The sequence below is a fragment of the Lepisosteus oculatus genome, chromosome 22 (genome assembly GCF_040954835.1).
Source record: "Lepisosteus oculatus isolate fLepOcu1 chromosome 22, fLepOcu1.hap2, whole genome shotgun sequence".
Classification (NCBI taxonomy): Eukaryota; Metazoa; Chordata; class Actinopteri; order Semionotiformes; family Lepisosteidae; genus Lepisosteus; species Lepisosteus oculatus.
In genome coordinates, this window is record NC_090717.1 from 8,585,369 (window position 1) to 8,612,068 (window position 26,700).

Genomic DNA, 26,700 nt, shown 5'->3' on the forward strand with positions numbered 1-26,700 from the left:
CTGACTCTAACAGAAATGCCCAAAATATCATCATAAACACAAAAAACCTGATAGCACACAAGGAGAGGTTGAACCTAGGCTGAAAAGTGCTGGTGCGTACGTCTTAGGTTCTCTTTATCATTAAGTGATCATTTTATTGTTATTCTTTTCCCTATCTCTTTTCCCTGCAACAATAACACAGTGGATAGTAATCTGTTGAATATCTCTTTAGCTGAAAGACATTATTATCCAATGAGCACATCTTGCATCTGAGTGACACCTACAGTATAATAGTCCTGTCACTGTAAAATGAGTTACTTTTGTTTTTCTTGAGACATCTTGACTTCAAACAATATTAATCTAAAATGATTAGCTTTAATAAGCAGCTAAGATGAAGAGCAATGCCTGATGGATTTTCTGAGGGACACAATTGACTGTCAGTTACTGATTACATTCAAAGAAATACTTTAATGATGGCATCAGCAACTTGTCCTGAACACAGATGAGGGTAAAATGGATAATCCAAACAACAAATAATACACTAACACATCTTTCATAGACTGTGACACCCATTGATGGAGCACCACAGTACAACACGACTGTTTTCTACATTCAAAGAAAAAACTAATTTGAAATGGACATAAGAAAAACAGTGGTACTCTTGTACAACTATATACTGTAGCTATTGTTACTGTTTACAGTTTTTACCCTAACTTTATCATTAAAACCAGAAACAATGCATCTTCTCTCATAAAGCATAGTGAAATGAATGTCAACTTTGATTGTAAAACATTCATTGCTTATGTAGAGGCAAAACAAGTTCCTTTATTCTTTATTGAGATATATGTGCTTTAATATGTCTATTTCTAAAGAGCAATCATTCAACAGAAATACAGCAAAGTGCAAAGTGGAAGGATGAGTTGTGTACTCGCTAAAATCAAATGGTTATGAATTTACAATTAAACACAAGATTGTGAAAGAAAGCAAAAGTGATCTTGCAGAGATTTTCACAATATGAGAGAAGCAAAGTTGTGTGTGTGTTATTGTTTTAAAGAAAAAAATGATTTTTCTTCATTAGGCCTTATTCCTTTCTTCAGTATCTTCAACAAAAGAAGTGGAAATTATAATAATCATGCTTAATTACTATCATTACAGCAAAAGGAAATGATAAAGACTCATTCCATTTTGTGAATTTCCATCAGAAAAAAATGAGATTACACAAGAACTCTGTGTGTGGGTTTCCTTAGTTATTTTCAGCACATTTTAGATTGACTGCACACGTTCGAAGGAAAACAAAAACAAATTATGTACCATTAAATCTTCAGTAGTCATGATTATAATTAAGGTACAGTATTCTTTTATAGCTGTCTTTTTGTCTGTTAATTGTTTTTCTTTATAAACTATTTTGTCTTTGATTTTGATATGTGGTTACTCATCCTTTCTCTGTTCTTATTTATCTTACTTTATCCATTTAAGTTGTCCACCCTCAGAGTACATAGGCTTGTTTTGTGTGATCTGAACTGATTAGTTCTTATCACTAAAGAATATAAACAAAAACATGTCTGAATTTGTTTGAAAGAATATTAATAATAAAGAAAGCAATCACTATACTCTTTTTCATCTTGGTATCTTGACGTGATTTCATGTTGACAAGAAGTAGTTAATTTTCTGTACTGTACCACTTCTGTATACTGTAACTCTGCTTTTTGCAATATTACTAAAATTGAAAGAACTTTATTTCTTAACTTTAGTCACAGTTTCTCAAATCCATTTTTACTTCTGAAGGCAGTTATGAGGTAAACGCCCTTGCTTTTCACCAAGAGCTATCTGTGTAACTACAACAAATAAGACAACTTTCACAAGCAATACAACTGTCTTTGTTAAACTATCACCATTTCAATGATGTTAGTATGAAAGACAGCTTCAGTACTGTACTGTATATTCAAAACACCTGTACCATGCAACCTAAACTAGGTTGTATATTCTACTCTAAATTCTCCTTGTGTGCTTGTGTATGTACAGTATATCTTCTCACTTTGTATCCTTTACTATTGTTTGTTGCAATTCGTAAAGAGCTATCTGACAATGGGTGGATGTTTACACAAGACACAAAAGTCTTTTTATTTCATTGCAGCAATTTTAGATAAAGCTTAGACCTCTGTCTTGTTGCACATAGAAGATTCAGTTTTGCTGTCAGCTGTTTTTCAATGATTTAGCGTTTCACTTGATTTTGAAGTAATGGATGACAAAATCGACATTAAGCTTAGTAATCACTGCAAAAAAAACAGAGCTGGCTCCATCAGAGCTAACAAGGCAGCTTTTGCTGAAGTTATCAACATGAGATGTCTTTCATTCACCCCTTCTTCCTTTTTCAGGAGCATTCTGTCCCCATGACAACATCTACACTGAACTGAAAGAGATATCAAGGTTGAAAATGCAATAAATACATTCCAGCAAAAGCAATTTTTCAAATACAATTTTTCAAAGAGCCAGTCACAGGAAAGAAAAGGCTTGCCAAATCCTTAATTATCTCTAATAATACATTTTATAATAACGTTGCATCTAGAGTTTTACGGACCCACTATATACCTCCTCCCCAGCCTTTTCAGTTTTGGTATACTGTACCACTGATCCGAGGTACTGAAAGAAAGTGTCCCCAGTCTGCTGGAATAACATGATTTGAGGTTGCTTCCTAAACCTTTTTTAAACCTGGATAGTAAACTGAACAGACCAACAGCAAAGCCATTTCACTGAGCTGTGAGACGTTTGAAGAAGAAAACCTCACACCAATTTCAATCATATTTGGGGAAGGTAAGTCCAATTAAGCAAAAAGGCATGATGGCTGTATATTAAGTGACTTATCTATACAATTAAGTCATTCCCTTCCATTTCTTCAAGGGGAATTAAGATTATCTAAATTAGGGTCTTTGTTTTGGCCATTGTAAGTAAAAAGATGAGGCTTTTGGAGAGTGGTGATATATAGGATACAGAATTTGATTTTACAAAAAGTTTATTTTGTGGTGGTGTGTTTCATTCATGTTGTTTTGTTTGTTTTTAATGTTTCATTATTGAGTCTGTTTGCTCTTGTTGTGTTTCTTTTATGTAGCAATAAATGTCAGGTTTAGCAGATAATGCTGATAGAACAAGGCAGCAAGAGGGCACCAGCAATGCCTGAAAAAATGTTCTTGCACTCCCTTTCCTAAAGGGCACCCAGTACTTGAACCACTTAAAGGAATGGATGTTACTAGTTCTCCCTAGCCGTGATATTTGTTTCATAGCCCTCATTTGAGCGGAGAGGGTTGGATATCGCCGTGTTTACTTTTTCTTCAGAACAAAAAAAACATGCTGTTTGTATACTCATTACCACATGCACTGATGTCAAAGAGTCCCTGATCATTTACACATTTTATTCTCTGGCCCTTAACTTTAACAAAACAAGACAAAAGCTAATAAATACCTATTACATCATCATTTTCCAAGATAGGGAGTTAATGGTAGCCTGCAGGTGGTAAATAATAATAATCAATACATCTTTGACAGCTTTTGGAATGTGTAGTTGTTCCAGCTGGTGGTACTATTCCTAAAATCACCAACTGTAGAATAAGCTATGACATTATAATGCTAGGGATTTTAATGAAAGATAAATGAAACACATTCCCTCTATCGGGCAAACTCCTGGATCTCATGAGAATCCTTTAAATATACAAACATTCATTTCCAGCATCTAATTACACATTACACAGGTGAACAACAGGATTCAGTTCCGATCTAAACTGTACTGCCAGACTTGCCTAATGGCTTCAATCATTCACTCCTCTTGTGTGCACCAGCCACAATTCCTAAGCAGCATGCTGTTTGAATATTTCATGCTCTCTATAGGAAGGGGTAATTAAAAGCCTAATACACTGTATGTGGATTTATCTTAATTTACAGCTTTGTTAACTAATGGCCCACAGTATCATTGTTGCTACATCTGTTTCATTTTTGTTTGAGAGCAAGGGCAAAGACCGGCATAGATGCCCATCACAAATAACAAACTAAGACAGCAGATGTCAGATGAGTTATATATATGGATTCACTTATATAGCAGGTTTCTGGACACTTCATTTAAAGCACTTTACAGGTAATGGGGATCCCCTCCACCACCACCAATGTGTAGCATGGCAGCCAAAGTGCACCAGTACACTCACCACACATCAGCTATCAGCGGGGAGGAGAACAGAGTAATGAAGTCAGTTCATAGATGTGGATTATTAGGAGGTAATGATTGGGAAATTTGGCCAGGATGCTGGAGTAACACCCCTACTCTTTTTGAGAAACACCCTGGGATTTTTAATGACCACTGAGATTCAGGACATCGGTTTTACATCTCATCCAAAGGATGGCACATTTCTTATAGTATAGTTTCCCCATCACTACACTGGGGCATTAGGACCCACACAGACCACAGGATGAGCACCCCCTACTGGTCCCATTTACACCGCTTCTAGCAGCAACCTAAGCTTTCCATCCAGGTGGTGGCCAGGCTCCTGCTTGCTGATATTCAGTGGGTTGCCAATTATAATGCAGGATGATATCACTGCTGTTGATATGGTTATGGCTACTTGAATAGATGTCGTCAAATATCATTGTAGGAAAAGTAGCACATCAAAAGATATTTTGAACAGGGACTGAGAGATGAGACAGAGCAGGTGAAAGGCCTTTAAGACACTAAAAAGATATTTTGATCAATTTTTCTTCTTCGCATAGTTTATTAAATTAAGCCTTCAAGGCATACATATGCAGGGGAAAAAAAACGTTGAAATGGGTTTTGATGAGAATCTAAAAGTATTGAAAAAACAGAGCAAAAGAGGTTTTTATGAAAAGAAGACAGAAAAGAGACCTCGTGTTATGTGAAAGGTGTGCACCTGCAATGACCAGCTACACTCATCTACAGTGAAACTAAAGCGGTTTTCACATAAAACTGCTTTCAAGTATTTCTCTGTAAGGTATCTTTAATTTTTAATAAACGCTAATGTATTTGTAATTGTTCTGTACCCATAACAGAAAGTCACTTGGGTGATTTTATTCTCTCTTAATGATCCAAAATATATTTCAAGTTATATATTGACAAATGTCTAAATTCGTTTTCACTGAAAATGTGTCTCACACACACTGTACAAATACCAAGCCAGCAATCTTTTTCACAAAAACTTGAAGCGCTTTTGTTATTAGTTAATAACCAGACCATTTTAAGTATGACAAGGTATCACCAATGGCAATTAAGAAATTAAGCCTTCCATAGGTGGAACCTAATGGAAATTAATTTTTGCCATATGCAGAATTTAAAATAAATGCAATTTAGCATAAGATTGAGCTTTAGAAATTACTATATAACAAATTATAATATATATATAATGTTTCACATTTCACACTGAAGACTGCTATTCAAATTAAATTCAGTAGAGACCCATGAATGAATTCAAGGGCAGGGAACCAGCTATTTCCTTTAAAATATAATTGATTAATTTCAATGGCTACCACTTAAGAATAGGAGATGCCTACAAGACATCTAGTTATCACTATTACACTTTTGGGGGAGCTAGAAAATGTTTAATATATGGCTTATTGGACATATATTTATTTATTCCTGATTAGGCGGTAAGTTCCAGGACAGCCATGGGATAAATGGTCCATCATGTGTAGAGTGCCAGAATTCCTTCATCCATTTCATTCTAACATGATTTAGACTCCAAAAAGTTGCTGTTGAACGAAATACAGCCTTTTGCAAGAAAGCAACAGTAAAGGAGTAGTTTATATAATCTGCACATTTCCTTCTGGGAATTTCTTCTAATTTGATGCTTATCAGCTCCCACTGCCATTTGTCATGCTATCTCAGATTTGACTTCTTAAAGCTGATTGCAAGACGGCGTGAGAGAGAAGCAAATTAGTGATACACTGTGCTCTTAAGACCACTGGAGAAACAGTGAGGGCTGAAGCTGTGAAGCACAGCCATGCCATCTTTATTTCGTTTTAATTATTGTACCACAAGCCCCACAGAGATTTTTCAGACCTTTTATTTTCTGAAAGAATTAAAAAAACAGGATAAAATAAGACGACACAATGTTCTGTGGAATGTTTAGCCAAGTTGTTAACATCATACTGAATTGACTGAATTTGAGTAAATGCTTCTCTATACAGAAGTGTAATTACAGTAAGTAACAGATATGAATGTAATGCTGTCATATTTGCAACAGGGAAACAAAGTATACTCATTTTGTTACAATCTAATTCTGCTGATATCAAATTGTAAATTTACCTGCCAAGGATGGTCTTTAGGACTACTCAGTATTTGTCCAGCTTTCAACAAGAAAAACTACTAAACAGTTTATTCACAATGTTCTGTATTAGATTTCAGCGACTTTCACAGCTTCATCCCTGCAGCAATATGTTTTTCCCACAATAAAGTGAAATGTTTCACCTGGGAGCTCAGCAATGCAGAGAATGGCATAATGCTTTGCTATGATGATGATATCAAGATTACTTTTCTATCTGTGCATTTCCTTAAAACCCTGTACATTTCAATCAAGCTGCAGGACAGATACACATAATAAATATTTATAAGAGATCTATCTGCCAACCAACATCTATCAACAAATCAGTCTGCTCATTGCTTTATAAACTGACAGACATACAAAACTGGCTTCTCTCTGAAACTCTAAAGTGAACTCCATCTTCCATCAAGTGGGCTATAGGGAATCCCATTTGAAGTAGAATGCAAACGTTAATAAAATGAAAACAAGAATAATACGGCTGTCGCCTTAAGGCAGGAAAACAGTAATAACAAAAACTCCTGATGTAATAACTACTCGTTCCCAATTGCAAAGCACACACGTATGTGTATTTGGCTCACAGTTCTGAAAGACTCGAGCTGGAAATCTATCTTCTTCAATTATTCAAAGTATGATCATTTCTGTAAGTAAGATACTGTATTAAAGATTTAAAGCTTTCATCTAGGATTTTAGTGCCTTCATCCCCTAAAACTGATTAAACTGCATGTTTTCCAGTACCACTGGGCAACCTGACACAATTAGCATTTATCAATTTATGATAAGCAGTTTTTTTTTTCAGTAGCTTTTATGAGTAACTGCTAATAACACAAAACAGTTAATAGTGACTATTTCAAAACAACTTAAAATAGACCATTCTCCCAAACAAATAATTAAGTAGGTCAAAATTACTGCTTGGTTACTTAAAATTAATATTATTGATGGTATTGCTGCTTACAAAAGTATCTTTTTGCAGGAGACTATAACATTGAAAGCCTGATAAAAGTCATGTAAAGCCTAAGAATTCACAACTATCAAAGTGCATCAGTGTACTGCATTCAGTATACTGAACGTGCCTCAGTTAGGTAAAGGTTGTGAAACATCTTAGCTTTAAATTGCTTGCTTTGCACTTTAACTACTATAAAAGTAATAACTTTATTCTATTGGTTTTAATCATAGAAAATAAAATTGAAAGACAATATTTACTTGATTGCATTGGCGTCTCCATGCACCTTGTAGTTATCAGCACTAATTCTAGAGATGATTCTCGTCACGGCTATGAGGATACCAATGTTGATCTAAAGAGAAAAAAGAATAAGAATAAGAAAAACTGCTTGCAGACACAAGTTTTTTTAATATTCATAAACAGTGAAACCTTTTGTACTCTTGTACTTGAACAGCGAGCTATACAATACATATAGTGACATACCAGCACCATTAAACAAGCAGTTCTCACGTGAAAGTAGTAAGAACTAGAGATAAGAAACCAAGAATAACTAAAGGCCCATCAATACCTAATAGTGTTTAGATACAAAAAGCCATTGAACAATAATGCAGGTTCACAATGCTTGTTACTGCCATGAAAATAGAGGAGAAAGAGAGTCTTCATTCAAGTGCATGGATTATTCAGGTTCTTTGCCAGTCTGTCTATCTGCTTATTAAAGGAATAGATCAAAGTGGTTTTTATATGGAGGTACTTTATATGGTAATGAAATTAAATCTCCACACTTCAGCTATTACAGTATTTGTATTGACACGTTTTAGTCCCAGGATGAAACAATATTTAGGTGCACTAGAAGGATATTTTATTTTGTAAAGGATGTGACTTCTCTCTCAGTATTTTAGACTTTCATAAGAGCAGAAAATAGCAGTCAGCAGCAGAGTGCCTAACTGGGAAATAGTTTCTGAAATGTATCTTTCATATTCCTCTTTGTCCTTAAAGAAAGCAAAAAGACAGTAGCAACATACTAATAATACCAAATCATGTTTTTGGCTATTAATCAGACTTTAACTAGAGTTAGGCTACTCTCACTCTATTGCTAATCAGATGTCCAAAAGATATTGTCCTCTATAACTGTCTCAGACAATTTATCTACCAAAGGCAAAAGAAAGAAAAACATACAACATTTTCTTACCACTATGACAAACAGGGCAGGTGCAACAAATGCCCAGATGGCTCCATTCTCAAGGGAAAGCCAACAGCTGTGTGAGAAAAAATGGACATGGAGAATTACCTTAAGTTATATGTACTGGGGCCATTACAGTTTCGTGAAGTTTTACGTAGAATATGTTTCCACCACATATAGTATAAGGCTTTTTTTCTGATTGGAACTGCAGTTACAAAAAAGAATATCAGGATGTTGCTGGTGTTGGAATAGAGAGATAAACGTCATTTTGGGTAATGGGTTTTGAGATGATTAAAGCCAAGGTCTAGTGTGAAATTTCTTTAAATCAATGTAAACAAGATTATTAAAGAATTCCTGATCTTTTGCCCTGCCTGTCCTCAAAAGCTTTGACCTCTGACCTGATCAACTTTATCATGCTCACTGTGGTGTATCTCAGAGGAAATACAGCTGTGTATTTTTCAAGAGCAGTTTTCACTTTTGCCTCAGACCATGTTTCTTAGATAAGTAAGAGCTGTTAGTTTTGTTTTTTTTTACACCCGAGTTAGAGTGAGCAACTCAATAGTAATGGTTACGCTACACAGCTAAAGCCATTTTATGCTAGATTACACAAATCATTATGGTTTATGTCACATATGTCACCGAAATATGATTCCTGACAGACTACTGCTGTGAGATATTGTTAGACATAATAATCATAGTCAAAGAATAATATAATTCAATATAAATTATCAATATTTGTGTACTGAAATGCATTAAAAATGCAACACATAAATATTGGATCCAATAGCATTTGTTACGTTTTTAATGTCTCTCTGTATACTGTATAAAATAGATTGTTGGGCCTCCCTAAAATAAAGCTAACACTATTAACTTCATATGCAAATGCATTTTAAAACATTCATGACCCTAGCAGTATTTTCCTTCCTGTGCTCAATGCACATTTCAAGTGATATTCACTTAGAGAGGTAGCTATAGAGAGGTAAAATCTGAATTTTTAAAACTTCAGCAGAGAATTGACTTGAATTTATTACTGGACCCTGAAGAATACATCTTTTATACAGCAGGTTGGTTGATAATACAGCTTTTTCTTTTGCTGTTATTTTAAATATTAATTAAACTGTAATGTCTAGTGGAGAGGCAGAAGCAGGACCATAATTAATCCATCTGCACTCTAGATACTGTATGTTTTGCAGTGGATAGGGATTAGTTGTTCACTCAGCTGTATCTGCAAAACAACTACACTGTTATTTTTTAGTTTGATTTAACTCATCCTTTTCAAAATCCACAAAGTGACTGTTCAGTCTCTGCATTAATTTGGCACAAATCAAACAGATTTGCACTGGTTTTTAGAATTCAAGGATTTTTTGGAGCAGCAAGAGTATTTCTTGGAGAGAATAAAATCAATTATTTCTCCCTATGTAGTTTTAAAGCTTTCATCTAGGATTTTAAACCATACTGCTATTAATAAATTTAACTTCTCTTTACTACATACATTAATGAATTCCTTAAAATCAAGACAGAACATCCTTAGGGCTGCATTGTGAGAAGGGACACATAAACTTGGGTTTTAATTAAGAGTGAAAATGAAAGAAGTTCTATTTGCCTTTCAAAAATTGATGAATTGTGTTCTCAGAAGTATTTGGTTATTTCATACAGATTTTGCTCTGCTTTACATTTTGAATACATTTTAAATTCTGAAGTCTTTAAAAAGCTTTTTAAAGATCCATCCATTATTTCATGTGTAGTACTAATTCTGTGCTTTGGAGGAGCTGCTGCAAAAACCAAAAAAGTATAAATAAAATCCATGTGAAATTAAGTTTGGTCATACAGACTAAATGAAATACAGCAGCATTTGGCTCTCTTGATGTTTCCATGTAGAGTATCATTCTTGTAATAAATGAGGGATATAAACTAATGGAAAGGGATCATTTAGAGGATGATCAAACCCAACATGCACTTTTAAAATGTGTCTTTGGGAGGTTAGGGTTAGAGAACCCAGAAAAAAAAAACAAGATGGTGGATTTTGGTGTTCATAGGCCCTAGACACTTTCACTCCGAAATGTGCAAAAAGAGGAGTAAATGCCAACTGAATGACGTCGCTTGACATGATGCACTTTAAACTGTTCTAATGCTAAACCACATGGTTGATGGAGCGAATCGAGCGACCTCTAGTTTCCAGAACAGCCACTAGATAGAGTATGATTATTGATTTGGAGCACCTAGAGTCGATCGCAAGCATGTTGTTTCAGCTTGTTTGTTATTAGACACTAGTTTTCCCCTCCTGGGCCTACAGTGCCTCATGGGAAACGTGACACCGATGGAGAGAACATGAAAACTCAAAAACAGACAAGCGTCCTCGGTTGGAATCCAACCCTCAAGACCCTGAAGCTGTGAAGCAGAAGAACTAACCACCATGTTAACAGGTCATCACAAAACATAATGGAACATATGAATCAAAAACAAATACAGTCAGCTTTCACAAAACAAATTATGGGCTTAAGCAATAAATACTAATATAAATGCACTGTGGTAGCTCTATTGTTCCTGTAGTATGAAAGGAAGTGGGCAGTTGAGCACATTTTGGTTAAAGTTTTTGCTACTTTTTGGGCATTTGTATTACACTGCAAGAGACATGGTTAGATGCCTATAATTAACGAAGCAAATTAAAAACTAAAGAGAATTTAAAGCATATGCTACTGTTTCCTTCACAAATGTCCCTCCAGAACTTCAAAATACCAGGAACAAAATTATTGTTCTTTACTGGATATAATTCATGGAAATATGATTTGTAGGTTGTTGTTTTTTATTTATGTACATCCATTTAAGTTGAATGTGTCTGTATTGCAAGCAAAAAAAACAACATTTTTGTGCTAAAAAAATAAAACTATTTCTTGAAAGACAAAATTTTAAAAAATCAAAAGGTTTTTAGTGAAAAGCCTAATTAATCACTAATGTGTAGCATGGTGACTGACCTGGCTGGAGAACTGCAAATCTTACAGCATTATGAAGCAAGAAATATGAAAGCACCTACCATTACTTTTCAATTCCACACTCCCTACAACATACATGGGGTCTGCAAGCTGTATTCCATCAGTTTACTTAGTTCCAACTAAACCCACATACAGCTACTGCAGACCAGCAGGGATTATATACTGTACAGTATAACAAAGGAACACAAGGAACAGAAACCTTCAGAAATCACTAACACATTGACTGTGAAATGAGAATTAAACAGTCAGAAATATATTAGTAAACTGGGGTTCACAAAGTGAGGTACAGTACACTTAATACACTGTTCTATTTCTGCTACTTACTTTCCCACTTCTCCATAGCTGTCCAGGGCTGACGTCACAGACACGATGCAGATCACTAGAGGGGAACCTAAGACAAGATAACATGTTCTGTATACTGTAAACTAGAAAAAAAACAAGGAAAATCAAAGGCCAGAACCTGTTCAAATCTCAAAACAAATCACAAATTACAAATGTTTGTCTGGAGCATCTTTCGCCATACTAGTTGAAGAAACCTGTCATCAAGTATACAACTTACATTTTTTTATCTGTTTTAAGGGGGTTATAATTTGAATACATCCAGGCCAAAGCCCAGCATCACACCGTGCCAACAGTTCACATCTCTTTCCCTTAAGATACTTCAATGTCGGACTCAAGAAACAGACTTGGGCCTACTTCGATAGCACCCGAGTCGCTCATTGTACACCAGTGGTGAATTAAAGATGAACTATGTGGCTGTGGTAAAAAGTGAATATTTATTTAAGGCTTTTGGCAATGCAACTCTGAGACCGCATAGTTTTACCATTTAAAAAGAGGAATTATGCAAGATGGGGACATGTGCTAGATATGCCAAAGGCAATTAACTGGGGAATGCACTGAGAAGCAGTAGTTATGATAACTCATTTAGCTATTAATAAGCACAGTTGGCTGAAATCCTGCATTGTGTGCGTTTGGCCACAATGAAGCTATATCAATTTTTTTTTACATGAAAATTCCGCATCCAAAATAATCAATGCAACAAGTGGGTAAGACATAGCCCTAAGCTTACTGACAAACAAAACAGTAGGGTCTCAAGGTCTGTGAATTTAACATCCGTGGTTTCACTTATTTGCAACTCTGGGTGGCTGACAGGGTCTTGTATGGAAGAAAAGCAGAAAGGAATAAAACCAAGCTGAAATTTGTTAAATGCAACATTCAAATTAGCTGAGCAACAGACTAGGATCCTGAGAAAAATCTAGCTAGGACTGACGCCCTACCTGCCCTCTGCCCAAGTATCCACTACGCAGCGTTGGTATCTCAGCGTGGTCTTGTTTTGGTATTGTATCAGATGTTCCAGATTAAGTTAGCAGTACGGGGAATAATAGGCTGGAGACGACTGTACTTGTTCACTGTTTATTTCCCTTTTCATTACAGTGGGACATGCTAATCATGGAGGCAGAGAGAGAAGTGCAGGTATCCACTGGACACAGAGGGGAGATTCATGTTGTTTATTTTATTTACAACACGTTTGTGATTAGTGTGGTTTGTTTTAGTTGTTTTACACACTAAATATTGTAATACATTACACAATACTATAGGGGTGGACCTGGTTATATGCAAATGTTGTTATTTGTGATGGTTCTCAGCATTAAACACTCGCAAATGTTAAGACCCTACTGTGCATACTTTGACTTGCTGAAAGTAATGGCGATCTTCAACATGCTTCTCTTTGACACACATACACTTTCAATGTCATCTCCAGTGTTAAATCCTAGGAAATGTTAAAAAAACTGGACAGTGATTCATATACAAAACATAAGACATGGCCTATTTACCACTACATTTTAGTCATGTGTCCTCATTCTGGCACACACAATCCATTTTAGCTCAGCTAAATTCAAGCACTTTGTAATTAATGTTGTTTGCAAAGTACAACATTAATTATTTATCACTTGCAGTATGAAAACACTAACAGTAATCATTCCTGATTTGCAGGGTACCTAAATGAATCTCAAGCCAACCTGATTTATTTTAAGACCTACTAAACTGTTATTGAATATCTCACAACATATAGGTTTGAGTACAGACTTACTGTAAAGAATACAATTATCTCTTTGGCTAATTGAACACTAAACACTACAAATTAAAGGTATTTCTTATTAGGTGTCATCTCCAAAACTATTCATACATCTTTTTCCCAGGGTGAACAGTATTCTTGGGAGAAAAAGAAAATGTGGACATTAAGACAGTTGTAGGATATAAATCAAGAAACATGCCACATTAGATTGATGTTTTGGTCACTAATTTCTCATACTGTGTGAGAAATCACTAAGATTTTCAGTGATCTATTCAGTTGTTTAAACTTAACAGAAGTATGTGTCTTCTGAGGAAATGCTTTCATGAAGTTCCCCCTCTCGCACATTAAAAAGGGAAATCAAGCCTTGTCAGGACTGACTAATGAAGCTCATCCAGAATTACGAGAACAAAATCGTATTATTCCCCACTTAGTTATTAATCTGATTTTAAATGGCTATTAATTGGATATGCTTATCCAAACTCAAAGAAAGAATATTCGTCAGGGGCCAAAGGCACTGATCAATCCTTGGAAATGTCATTTCAGCAGTCCCACCGTCTCAGTTGTACAGTATAGTGTTATCTAAATAGGAAATTCATTTCTAAAAAGTGCTGACTCACTAAAATAAACCTTAATGTGTCTAATTACATGTGAATAAAACTGTCATTTTTTTAACAGTGCTAAGCACCAAAAAGGGAAACAAATTATTCATAATAAATAGTCCTTTCACCCCAAACGTTACCAAATAAATAGCTCATCCCCACGAGAAAAGCCAAAACACAACTGCTTCTCTTTATTTTTGCATCACGTTCATTTGAGAAAATAACCGCAGAGCAGCAGTGACAGGGAAAAGTTGATTTATCAGGACAGGTGCACTGAGAATAATGTCAGGGAAGATGGCTGTTGTCTGCATGCATAATACAGTCCTTATCGAGAATGCTCACATTCTAAATCAATGCAAAGAATATTAAGGGAATGTAAATATTTCTGCATATTTCAGCAAAATGAAATCCACTTCAGTGTCAGTGCATTTAACCCTGTAAAGCATATTAAAAAAATGAAAATGTGGATCTTGTTCTACTGGGTATTTCAATCAAAAACTGTCACCAGTCAAGCAGATTTGAAAATACTATATTACTTTTGCTTCCACTACAATTTTGTTATTCACAGCCTGAACAACAAACTTTTTTTTCTTCCCCTTTCCGCTCTTTCAGATTTAAATTCAGCTGTCAATATTTCTGAAATTAAAAATATGGCTTTATGGATGAAGTTAATGACTACAAAAAAATTGTACTACAGTAGCACAATATTCTAAAACAGGGAGCGTTTCTTCTGCTGGAAATTAGTCACATTATTTATATTAGTCAAATTTGACTTTTTTTTTTAGCCACAGAGCCTACAGTACATTCCAAAATATCTTCAAATATACTTTAAAACTGGTATGAGTTACAGTTATAGGACAATACACTCTGTTTCTGTATTTGTATACAATTTAGTTATTTTACTTATATATCAGAGAGACTAAATTTATAAATGACTAGAGCCTCTGTTAAAACCTGTTTATGGGTATGAAAATGAGGAATTACTATTTAAAGTGGCCTGGAGCCCAGACGTACGTTTCACAACTATGATATAGTGCATTAAATACAGAAGCACGTACTGTACAGTACTAGGATTCTTTCCACTGGGAACGTCACAATAATTACTCTGTACAGCTGTAGCATTTCTGTATGACTGAGGAAAACCTGGTAGAACACTGGTTTCAATCTGTCATCACAGGAAATCTCCAAGGGGTGGAGATATCCATGCCAAACCTGCCTGCTGAGAGATTCAAGGGAATTACATCACCCCTACAGATTCCTTGTTCATCACGAGCCTGATTATACTCTTCTCCCTCACGTCTATAATCTCTGAAGCACCCTCAGTGACAGGCAGGCAGCAATTTATTGTCACAGTATCACAGCTCCATTGTTGTATGTAAATGCTGGAGCCCAGTTTGAACAGAAATCTCTGAGATACTAAACTGCACATATTGTACCAAACAAGCATCAAGCCCACTATGCCAAAAAGATTGGTTCCCAGGAGGAGGTTTGAACCCTCTGAGACACTGTGAGGAATGATGTCACTGTAACTCACCCATTGTATACTTTCTGACATGTTTTCAGATTTTTAACAACTAAAACGTAGATTTCATTTTTTGTTGCACTACTTAAAAAAAAGATTCCAAAATAGAAAATCAAGACAATAGTGTACATTTTTATTTGAAAATGAGGGATTTAAATGATTTGTCGTGTGAAATTTAGTGCACCAAATCATTAATGTTTTTTTCTCCACTTCCTCAGTCTATTCAACCTACTACCCATACAGTTTATTATAAATTCTATTAAAACATGCAGCTTCGAGTCAGGTTTCATTACAGCATCAATGTTCCATTGCGTCAATAACAAAAGACTAGTGCAAGGATGCCTGATTTGTCTGTTTACTCGTCCTTGATGCAACAGCGGATGAGAGCCAGACAGACACAGTTTAAAAGAAACCAGATGGAATGACACTAAATTACAGCCCACATTTAGAACATTAAGAGTGTTGTTGTTCTTTCCCAGATCTAGAGACTCATGGCTAGTGTCAAAGTTCTCTTCTGCCTCCTTATCACACTGTAACTTTGAGCCTTATTAACACAGTATGAGTATACAATATACTATATATACACTATATATATGGGTGTAATGCATAGTGCAAAATAAAGTCCCAAGGTGTATTAGACAATAATACTCCAGTGGCTCATAGCACAAAATTTGACCTTCATCTGTGTAAACTATCTTTTTTTCTCCATCTCAAGTGGTCTATGTTTTTTCTAAAGATCGTTCAACAAAATAACTAAATATATAATTTATGTCCTTCAGTTATTTCTGCTATGAATTAATAATTAATCACAACGACAGCACATAAACATCAATTATACAACATTATCTATTTCACAATATTCATATATTAAAATTTCTTCTGCCTACATGGGAGACTTAATAGATGGATTTCAATGCAAAAAAAAACATACAAGATTTTTAAAAGCATATGTGGGGACACCAGATACAAATCAGGAAAAAATTAGATAAAAAATGAGAAAATCGTGCTTAAATAAATCAATTATGATAATCATAAATTCTTAATTGATTCCAGAAGGGGGCACTTGTGCAGCACTTTGATAGACACCCACACGCACGTAACAGGAAAGACTTACCCCAGCCTATCCCATAGTAATAGAAATGCTTGCTTTCCTCAGACCCGAACACTTTGATCACCATGCTGTAAAGATGAAGACCTTCTACCAACATCCAGGCAAATGCACTCAAGAAGAAAAAGTGAAGCAGAATGGCCATAATTTTGCAGGGCAGCTGTAAAACAACAGGAGGAAATACATTTAGTCCCCCTGATTCAGCGACATCTACACCCCGCTGTTCAGCTCTTCTATTTTCACGAAACGGCATTCTTTACTTTCTTACGGAGGAGTGGGTCCTCAAACACGCACTGCATCTCCTGGCCGTGCAATGAGCTGATTAAAGCCAATGTGTTGCCCAACATTTCCAGCAAAGGCCAGTAGCACCCCTCACTGCTTTCTCATGGCCCCCCTCTCGGGGCTGGGACCCTTCTCACAGAGGGAGCTCGACTGTGGATCGTGAATACGGCTCTCCTTCACACTCTATATCAGGGATGGGAAATCCCGGTCCTGTGGGGAGTCTAGTTGTGGTCCTGGGGGGTGAGTGTGTTGGCAAGTCTCTGCACTGCAGCTGGGATGAAGTTAGTTAAGTTGGAACTCAAAACCTGCAGACACACTGGCCCTCCAGGAACTGGACTGGCCACCCTGGCTCTTTGTAGAAACACAGTTGCCAGCATAAGAAGTTTGTGCAGAAAATGCATGTTCACCCCATTCTGTCATATTGTATGACCTACCAGAATAAGGTTCACACCCCATTTTAGGGGTTCTGACCTATAGTTTTAGACATTTAAATTGCTTAAAATGTAAGAGTGCAGTCACTTGAATTTATCCCCGTTTTTTACAACACCACCAGTGGTGGGACAATTAAGATGTCAATGACAACATTAATGACAACATCATATTGATTTTACATGTATGTAAGAAGCGTACCGAAGAGCTTCACACAAAACAAAAAACAAAAAAGAACAGGTGTTAAGAAAAATAAAGAAAAATATACACAAAAATAATTTGCGAGGTGTGTGTGTGTCTGTACTGTGGCATGTCTAGAACTATTGTTTGTTTTTTTAATTTTATTTTATGTTGAGTGTTGTTTTTCATAGTTTTGTGTGGTGATCCCAAACAATTTCCACCTTTTTTAGAATTAAATAACATAGATTAACATCATGTATATCAACATATAATAATAAATCCAAATGACAAATATTGAAACCAAATCACTTGTTTTGGACAATTGTTCTGCATAGTGGTACATAACATAAATATCCTGAAGGCTCATTGTGTACTTCTTTTAGGCTGTGTGAAGGAGTATATGATGAAAGAAGATCACGAGTGTAGTCTGCTGTTAAATGATTTAGAACTATAAGAGTAAGACTCTGAACGCAACAGGGAGCCAAAGCAAAGGCACTAAGAATGGTGTAATATGTTCGGAATTTTACCGGAAGTCTGGGCAATTGAATCTTGAACACAAAGCAGCTTAAGGACGATTTATTTAAATATCAGCAAATAAAGCTTTGACACGTCTTTCCAGAAAAGACAATAGCATTTGTTAGCTTCTGTGCTACCTGCTTGGGAGAGACGAGCAAATATAAAAAATGTTTTTCAAAACATTTGTTTGGTTTTTCACACAGGTGAAAAAAATCAACCTTTGTAACACTGCAAATATGCTTTTCAAAAAATGTCTCCACAGATGAAGGAATGTACGTGTCTTGCACACACTGTAGTTATTAAGGGGCTGAATGTGTCATGTGACACTGAGATATCATGGGTGAAAACTGGATCCATATTGACTGAATGTTGCCAGGATTTCCTTTACATAATATGTAGCATAGCCAAAGCTGAACAAACAACTGCTCTGAATCTCTGTGGAAAAAAAAGGAAATTACATTTTATTAATCCCCTGTGAAGTCTGATTTAAATCAAACCAATCAACCATTTTCCTTTAGCTAGATTTTAAACTTTTAATTTCTCAGCTTGATGAAACCAATTTTTTTTTCAAGACCATATAATATTTCTAGGACATCTCAACAATATTTTTTTTAAATAAATTGATTTTCATTGCCAAAACTGATTCTGGTACGAAGATGTGAAATATATGATGTAGGATCAGAGGTGGGAACGTTTCATTTGTTTGTGTAGGAATGATACAAAGGAATACTGCCTTTTATATGAATCACGTTAGGTATGGTATTTTATACAACTTTGGAACAATTACAATGGAAAGCTGAAGTGGGAAAATCCTGACATTTCTTGTTACATGGCATCATCCTAACAGAAATTATTTCTACACCTTTGATCTTTCAGAAATGAGTCATTGTAGCAGCCACTTATATCTATCTACTTCTTACTACAAAGATGTAAAACGTCTGCTGTAATTTCCTAGCATGTGACATCCTTCAGCTTGATTGAATACCAACCTTCCATTTTTGTTACCATTTCTTTCAATTCAGGGTCGCATGGGTGCCAGAGCCTATCCCGAGCAAAGAGCACAAGCCAGGGTACAGCCTGGATGGGACGCCAATCCATTGCAGGGAAGATGCACAGGCACGCAGACACTCACACCTAGAGCCAAATTTCCCACAAGCCAATTAACCTACCAGTATGTTTTCACACTGTGGGAGGAAACTGGAGCACCCAGAGGAAACCTACCTGAACACGGGGTGAACGTACAGTACAAACTCCTCTGAGACTTATTCTCTAATCCCTTGGTCTGAAATTAAATGTAGTGCTCAGGTCACTGACATTCAAACAGAGCTTCAAAAACGCTCTTCATATAATTAGTCAAAACCAATAAATCTGGCAAAGGAATTCAGAACACTCATTCTTCTTTGTGAACGAGAGCCACATATCTGCAAGCAATCAAGTGTTAATTCACAGCTGGCTAACTGTAAAGCAGATGTACTTCCTGTGCTTTTTAAAACTCATTATTAGCTCATTTAACCATGCTGCTCCAGGGGTTTAGTTTAGTTTTGCTTAATCAATGAATTCAAGTGCAAGACAGATAGTGACTCAGGAACATATCAATATCAAGTTTGTCCTCAAAGTTATTTCACATTAGGAAAGAGATTTTATAAGATCTTTATCCTAGTGAAGCTTTTTAGTTGTGGCTGCAATCGACAAAAGCTACGCAGACATACTGTATGTGTACAATTTCTCAGCTGGAATAACAGCAGAAAAGACAAAGGCACCAACAGCTTTCGTTAACAAATGTGTAACACTGAAAGGCTTAAAGCTGAATAGGATTATCTTTCCTCACTTCTGGAAAATGCAGTGTTTGATCCTTCATAATGCTGATTTTACTATTTCTCATAAACCTATACACTATTTATAGTTGGGAATTATTTCCCACCAAGAGCAAAGTACACAAACGATAAAAGATCTGTAAAGAAATTTGAGAAACGCAGTAAAAAAAAGACAAAAAGAAAAATTGATTCCACTCCATTTTACTTTTTTTTTCTTGAGCTGTAGGTTAGATTTAAATAGGTCTTTAATTCTTTTTCCATTCGCAGTAGACAAACTAATGCAAATGACCATAAATGAATACAAGTTAAGAACTGGGAGTATGATTACCTTGGTTCAGCTGAGCAAATAATTACCTCAATTACCCAATTAGTAGCTTGGATGGAGCAAAATCAGAAGCTACCGCAACCTTTGATGATAAGCAACTCCGATATACAAATATGTTGAATGTATAATGCTTTCTTATCAACAGTTACAGTATATGTAAGACATAAGGTTAGTATTAAGGGTAACTACGTATTGCACTTACCGTTCCTGAATCAAACCGGAAACTGATTAGAAGCAGGATCTGAGCCACCAGGATAGCGAAAGACAAATTGGCATGGATGTGGTAGCGCTGGTTACGGATTGTGCTCACAGATCTGAAAAGGAACATCAAGCAGAAACAGCTCTCGTCGTTTAAGTAAATTAAATGTTGAATTTTTTATGGCGCATTGCATTAAATGTTCATAGCAGCTGTTACAGGGGAGAACAAGGCACTTTTTCTTTCCATAAAGCAACTGTCCAATTAATTTAAAATGTTGGTGAGTCGTATGCTGTTTCCAGCAACACTTCCACAATATCTTACACCTAACTGAAAATTCAATTAATACATTTTTGTTTGCTGTGGTGCTGAATGCATGTGCTTTTTATACTACATTACATTATGCAGTTACATCATCATGAAAGAGATTCCATGATTCATTTGTTTCTAATATAGTAGCGATTAATCCTAATTGTTGTAAATGTATAATGAAAAGTGAAAAATGAACTACCAAAATCCTACCATGACTTTTTTGAGTTTCATTTAACTAGATGATGACTTGATAATGAAATCAATTAAATTTGCAATGGGTGTTGCTACAATACTGAGCACAGTTCCCCTGAAAATCTAAACTAATTTCAAAGCCATCCATTATCCATCCATTATCAGAAAGCCACATATTCCTGGCAAAGTTTTCAGACACTTTTTGCTTAAACTGGTAGAACAGGGTGCGAGGTAGGTCTACACCCAGGCCAGTCCATTTCACAGAACACACATACATGAGAGTACCACACAGGCACACTTTAGACACACCAGTCTGTCTTTAGAAGGTGGGAGGAATCTCAGACACTTGGAGAAAACCCACATGAACAAAGGTATAACATACAAACTCCACAAAGAAGGTGTTCCAGGTTGGAATCAAACCTAGGATGTTTTGGTGGGCCAACTCATAGCCGTGGGGTCCTGGGATCAGTTACAGATCTGGGGTGCTATCTGTGTGGAGTTTGTCTGTTCTGTGTACACATGGGTTTCCTCTAGGTGCTCCTGTTTCCTCCCCCAGTCCAAAGACATAGTGACATAGTTAACTGGTTTCTAGGGAAATTGGCCCTGGTGGGGGTGTGTACAAGTTAGTGTCTGTGTGTGCCCTGTGATGGACTGGGCTCCCATCCAGGGTGTACCCCACCTTGCGCCATTGCTCATTGATCCAATGAAAGAACATGCATTATCAGAGGAAAAGTTTGAAATAGATCTATCCCTCTGATTACAGAGCTTTCAATTAAAATAGTATGAAAACAGAAATGTACTGTATTAACATGTAAAAGAAATGTTCCTACATTTTTACTGGCACTTAGCAGTATATTGCAATACTTGCACAACGTAAAACTTTCATTTTTAGTTTCTGTCATTTATATTTGTTGTTCTAAAATTATCTTTTTTAACAGTACATTTGCTTTGCATCCTCGACTAATTAATATATCACTCCAATTTCCACAGAATCCCTGACCAAATGTTAACTTGGTCTGATCAGAGAAAGAAACAGCTGAACAGTATTACTTATTCATCAGAGAGTGCAAATTAGGGTAAAATATTAATTAACAATTCACATATTTAATTATGAAACTGAAACATAAAAGTCATAATAAGAATTATCAATGAAGAGCAAGTTACAAAAAGTATTTCTTTTAAATAATCATAATTATGTTGATTAAAAAAATAGGTTATAATTTAATGTTATAATTGGGGTTGTGGGACCAAATGAACAATTTACCAAGTCATCACATGTGGACATACTCACGAGAGGATGGCGAAGGTGACAAGAGTGATGGTCAAACAGAAAATGGAGATGGAGCACCCAATGTAGCTGATAGAAGACAGCGCCACCTGGTGTACACGACTGAGCTGTACACAGAAATAACATCAAAGAACTTCTATAAATAACTCAGGATTTTGTGAGAACTCCATTCTTTAAAAGCAGAGTTTTTCCAGACACTGTATATCACAGGAGGCATCTCTTAGCCTTGAGTAAAGTCAAACTGCACAGGTCCACATATTTTAAGGCAGTATTAAGAAGTGAATGCATATATTGTAGGCCTATTGAGTTGCTACTGGTATGTGACAAAACAATCAATTTCAAAAACCTCTCCTCTTCAAAATATCCAGAAGCCCATAGCTATACATCTGTTCTGAACCTTAAAATGAATTCTGCAACATCTTTTCTATAATTAGATGTAAGGTTTATATTGGACACATAGTGTCAGGCTAGACAATAAATCAAATAGTAGTGTTATCAGGGGTTGATCCTACTACAATTGCCTGTAAAATAATTAAAATGAGTATCCCCCAAGGGTGGCAATAATGACATACTGAAGAGTATCACAATTGCTAATCTGAACAAGCCTGTTTCTAAAGATTTCTATCTCTTTCTCTTTGCTTTCTAACTCATTCTCCCTCCCTCACCCACAGCATTAAGTATTTAAAAATGTAATAAAAATACCTTTAACTATGAACTAACAATACAATTTTAAGGATGAGCTAATATCACCATCTTTAACTTTAACCTCTTGAGTGGCTGACTTAATGGCTGAGAAGCACAGAAGAAGTGAAAAGCCTCCTGTTTTTTGAAGTATGCTTTCAGAGCTAATAATATTTTCAGAACAACTTTTAACTAATAGTTCTGACTGCCATTAAATGGAGTGCTCCTGGCCAGGATCCAAGAAAGATTTAATCACATAATGTCAGAGCAACCAAGTAGCACCATCACTTGCATAACACATTCCCTTGCCTCAGTTCTCAAACAATTCTCGATTGCCATACCAGCCAATTACTAAATTACTGGGGTCTACTGAATTACTGTAAGTGCATCCGGACAAATTTGGTGAGTGTTTTGTTTCACTGCGTCATTTACATAGCTTATGGTTATTAGAGATGCAAATTATGAACACTGTAAAACCTATCCATCCATTTCTAAAACCACTCTATCCAATACAGGGTCATGGGGAAACCAGAGCCTATCCCAGCAGGAAATGGGACCGAGGCAGGATGCACCCTGAATGGGATGCCAGTCCGTCACAAGGAACACATACTCCCACCTGGACCTATTTTACAGTATATAAACCCTCATGAACACATGGAGAACCCAAAGCCCCAGCACTGAGAGGCACAGCTCTAATCCTGCCACCCTGAACATCATAAAATGTAATACAATTTCTTAAATGAATAAACAAAGGTTACTGAACTGCTCCACAGTTCTGAAAAAAACGACTCAAAATTTGTACACTATTCCCTCTCTACTCCTTACTAATTTCAGACAGCAGCTATAAAGAATTGATTACTATCAGTTCTATAACTGATAGTAATAGAACTATCCATATATTGGGGTGGAGCAGTGGCTCTGTGGCTAAGGATCTATGCCTGTAGCTAGAAGGTTGCTGGTTCAAATCCTGCAGCTGGCAGAGGAATCCTATTCTGTTGGGCCCCTGAGCAAGGCCCTTCACCCCAGCTGCTCCAGGGGCGCTGTACAATGGCTGACCCTGCACTCTGACCCCAAGCTTCTCTCTGTCTGGATTTCTGTGTGTCTCATGGAGAGCCAGTTGGGGTATGTAAAAACAAACAAATTCCTAATAAAAGAAATTGTATATGGCCAATAAAGTGATTTTATCTTATAATGTAGACTTTTTCACCATGGTCCCTAACATTACAGTTAATTAACTCACAAGTTAAAAACCAAAATTATTTGTAACCCTGGAACAACCTCATAGGACATTTAAGAAAAATCACTTTGTCAGGAAACAAGAGATTTCTTAGCATGATTTCAGTAATCTGTCCAGATCAAATAGACTAGAGACCATTTGGCTCATAAATGAGAATATTACCCAGCAAAATTAAAATTGAGGTTTGTTAATATGTGGCAAATGTGATTATATGTTTTCCAAGGAGTTTAATTTGGCTTCATGCAGTCTTTAATAAAACTTAATTATGTAAATGTGATTCTATTTTTCAGTGGGAACTGAAAACTGAAAGTAGATTGTGATTTACAGTAGCCCTAAAGCTTATTTACACACCCTGGATGATCTGCAGCTAAGCGGCAATTTAGCATGACACTTTTCAGTATTTTATGATACAGCTAAAAAAACGTAAAACCGGTATAACTTTTAATATTGTAAGTTTGAAATAGAACATTTGACAAAATTAGTTACACATAAAACCTTACATTTAAACATTTTAGCCATTGAATTTGATGAACGCTATCCATATTTGCTAGGTGGCACCATTTTTTTGGATAAAATACCCTGCTAAATGTCAACCCTGGCTGTTCTTCAGTGCTAACTAGGGCAACTACAGTAGAATGAAGATTGCAAATCACCCATAAAACACAACAGATCCACTTTTGTTCTCCACAGAAGGGATGATATTCTTCAACATGAACATGTTTCTGTGCTAATCATACTGCTGTCATGTTTCAGCCAATCATATTGTGTGGTTCAGCAATTACTTGACTGCCAAGTCAACTAATTGCTGTTTAGCAAATCATTGTTTATTTTTATGTTGCCATGGAACTATGCCATCAACCTCAAGATTCAGATGGTCAACCTCAAACTGTGGTCTTGCAGAAGCTGTATCCTGCTGTTGCTGTGAATTAGTGAATTGATTGTGAATTAGTCTTCTGGATGACAGATACCAATGTTGAAATTGATAGATCTTATAGATTTTTCATAGCTGTCTCTAGAGATGTTGCCATGAATCGCCTGTTTACCTCAGATCTTTGGAAATTCTCTAATCTTCCCCAGGATGACATGGTCCTGAGGGTTTTGCTTCTGTTTTCAGCCTCCTTTAACACGTTGTGGAACCTATGTTACAGTACTTCCAGATGTTTCTAGAAAGACTTTGTGAAAATATTATAAAATATCAGAAGATTAAACACACATATTTGAACATATCTTCAACATATTTACAGGGTATGAATTTTTGAACTATGTGTATGTAGAAATATATAATTACTGCATAAGCAGCCTCCTGGCCTGTTGATACCTCTCTGGTTTGTGCCTGTCATGACGTGGCGTTTCTGATTATTCCGATTGTGTATCTTAGCCTCCCTAAGGAGAGTGGAGACAGGTAGAGCTGTAGCTTGTCATTCAAGGGAACAGCAACAAAACATGGTAGCTGCTTCTCAATTCAATATCTAATCCTCACAATGACACAGTTTGAAGTGATCGTGCCTGGGAGGGTACAATGTAGCACTAGGATGTAGGCTCATATTTTCAAATAAATGAAAACACTCTTCTTATCTCTTCTTATTTCTGATATTGTTATTGCTTCCCTTTTATAAAAGACCACAATGAATGCATTAAGGTGGATTTTACTCCATAAAAGTAACATTATACTATCTCATTCACTTTCTGCTTGAATTTGTTAAACAACCCTAAGGAGACTGGTTTACATTCAAAGAAGGAGGCCAAGGTACATAAAATCACTAGGTCTGTTGAAGTCTTCCTTTCTGTACAAGCCTACAAAAACATTCGTCTGACTCTCTCGTCCCTGTTCACTGCCATTTGCTGTGCCCACTCTCTTCATGAACCTCATGGGAATTACAGCACTTTGCACTGTGCCCGTCTGGGCAACGTTTTACACTCCATACTGTATGTTAACCAGCTGATGTTTCTGGGCTTCTAGGGATATAGGGATATAGAAAAGATGGTACAGGCCAGCAGGAAATTGCCTTGGCCCAGTGGGAGTCAGATTGCAAGGGACTGGTGTGATTCCTCTTTAACTATTAACTTTGCAACAGCTAATAGGGACCTGAGGGTCACTGTTCTAGAATGGCAACTCATTATAACTCAGAGTCCAACAAGTGACCTCCTGACATGGTAGAATTTATTCCTGCTCTTCATTGCAAACTTTCCAGGAAGCATTAAAACATGACCATCAATCGGGCTCTGCAACCACTCCATAATGCAGCTGCTCACAAGCACACTGAACCATCTATGTTTTTTCTCTCTCTTTTGCTGACATGCTCAATATATATCGGAGTCAGGTTGCAAAGAAGGGGGGCTTGGTGACTGAATTATAACATGCCCTGGTACCTCTCTTAGCTGCGTGCTGACCTTCGCAATCTCTATACAAAAAGCTACAGCATGCAAGTCAGGCCAAGACAAGAGGCCACAGGGACTCTTTTTTGCTGGTGATGTATTTTTGATACAATTACATCAGCGCAAACCACCCTTTCAATAGCTTGGCCCTAAGAATTTGCTA

General features: G+C 36.3%; 1 protein-coding gene across 4 annotated transcripts in view; it reads right to left on the reverse strand.

The window, feature by feature from the left end:
* The window catches only part of adgrd1 (adhesion G protein-coupled receptor D1), a 79,694-nt gene that overhangs the window by 8,108 nt on the left and 44,886 nt on the right, over positions 1 to 26,700 (reverse strand). For all 4 annotated transcript variants that reach the window (XM_015366001.2, XM_015365999.2, XM_015366000.2 and 1 more), the window contains 6 exons: positions 22,247 to 22,350; positions 20,458 to 20,569; positions 16,716 to 16,869; positions 11,728 to 11,794; positions 8,423 to 8,489; positions 7,494 to 7,585 (listed from right to left, as the gene is read on the reverse strand). In XM_015366001.2, the coding sequence (XP_015221487.2) occupies positions 7,494 to 7,585; positions 8,423 to 8,489; positions 11,728 to 11,794; positions 16,716 to 16,869; positions 20,458 to 20,569; positions 22,247 to 22,350 (596 nt within the window). The remainder of the gene's footprint in view (positions 1 to 7,493; positions 7,586 to 8,422; positions 8,490 to 11,727; positions 11,795 to 16,715; positions 16,870 to 20,457; positions 20,570 to 22,246; positions 22,351 to 26,700) is intronic.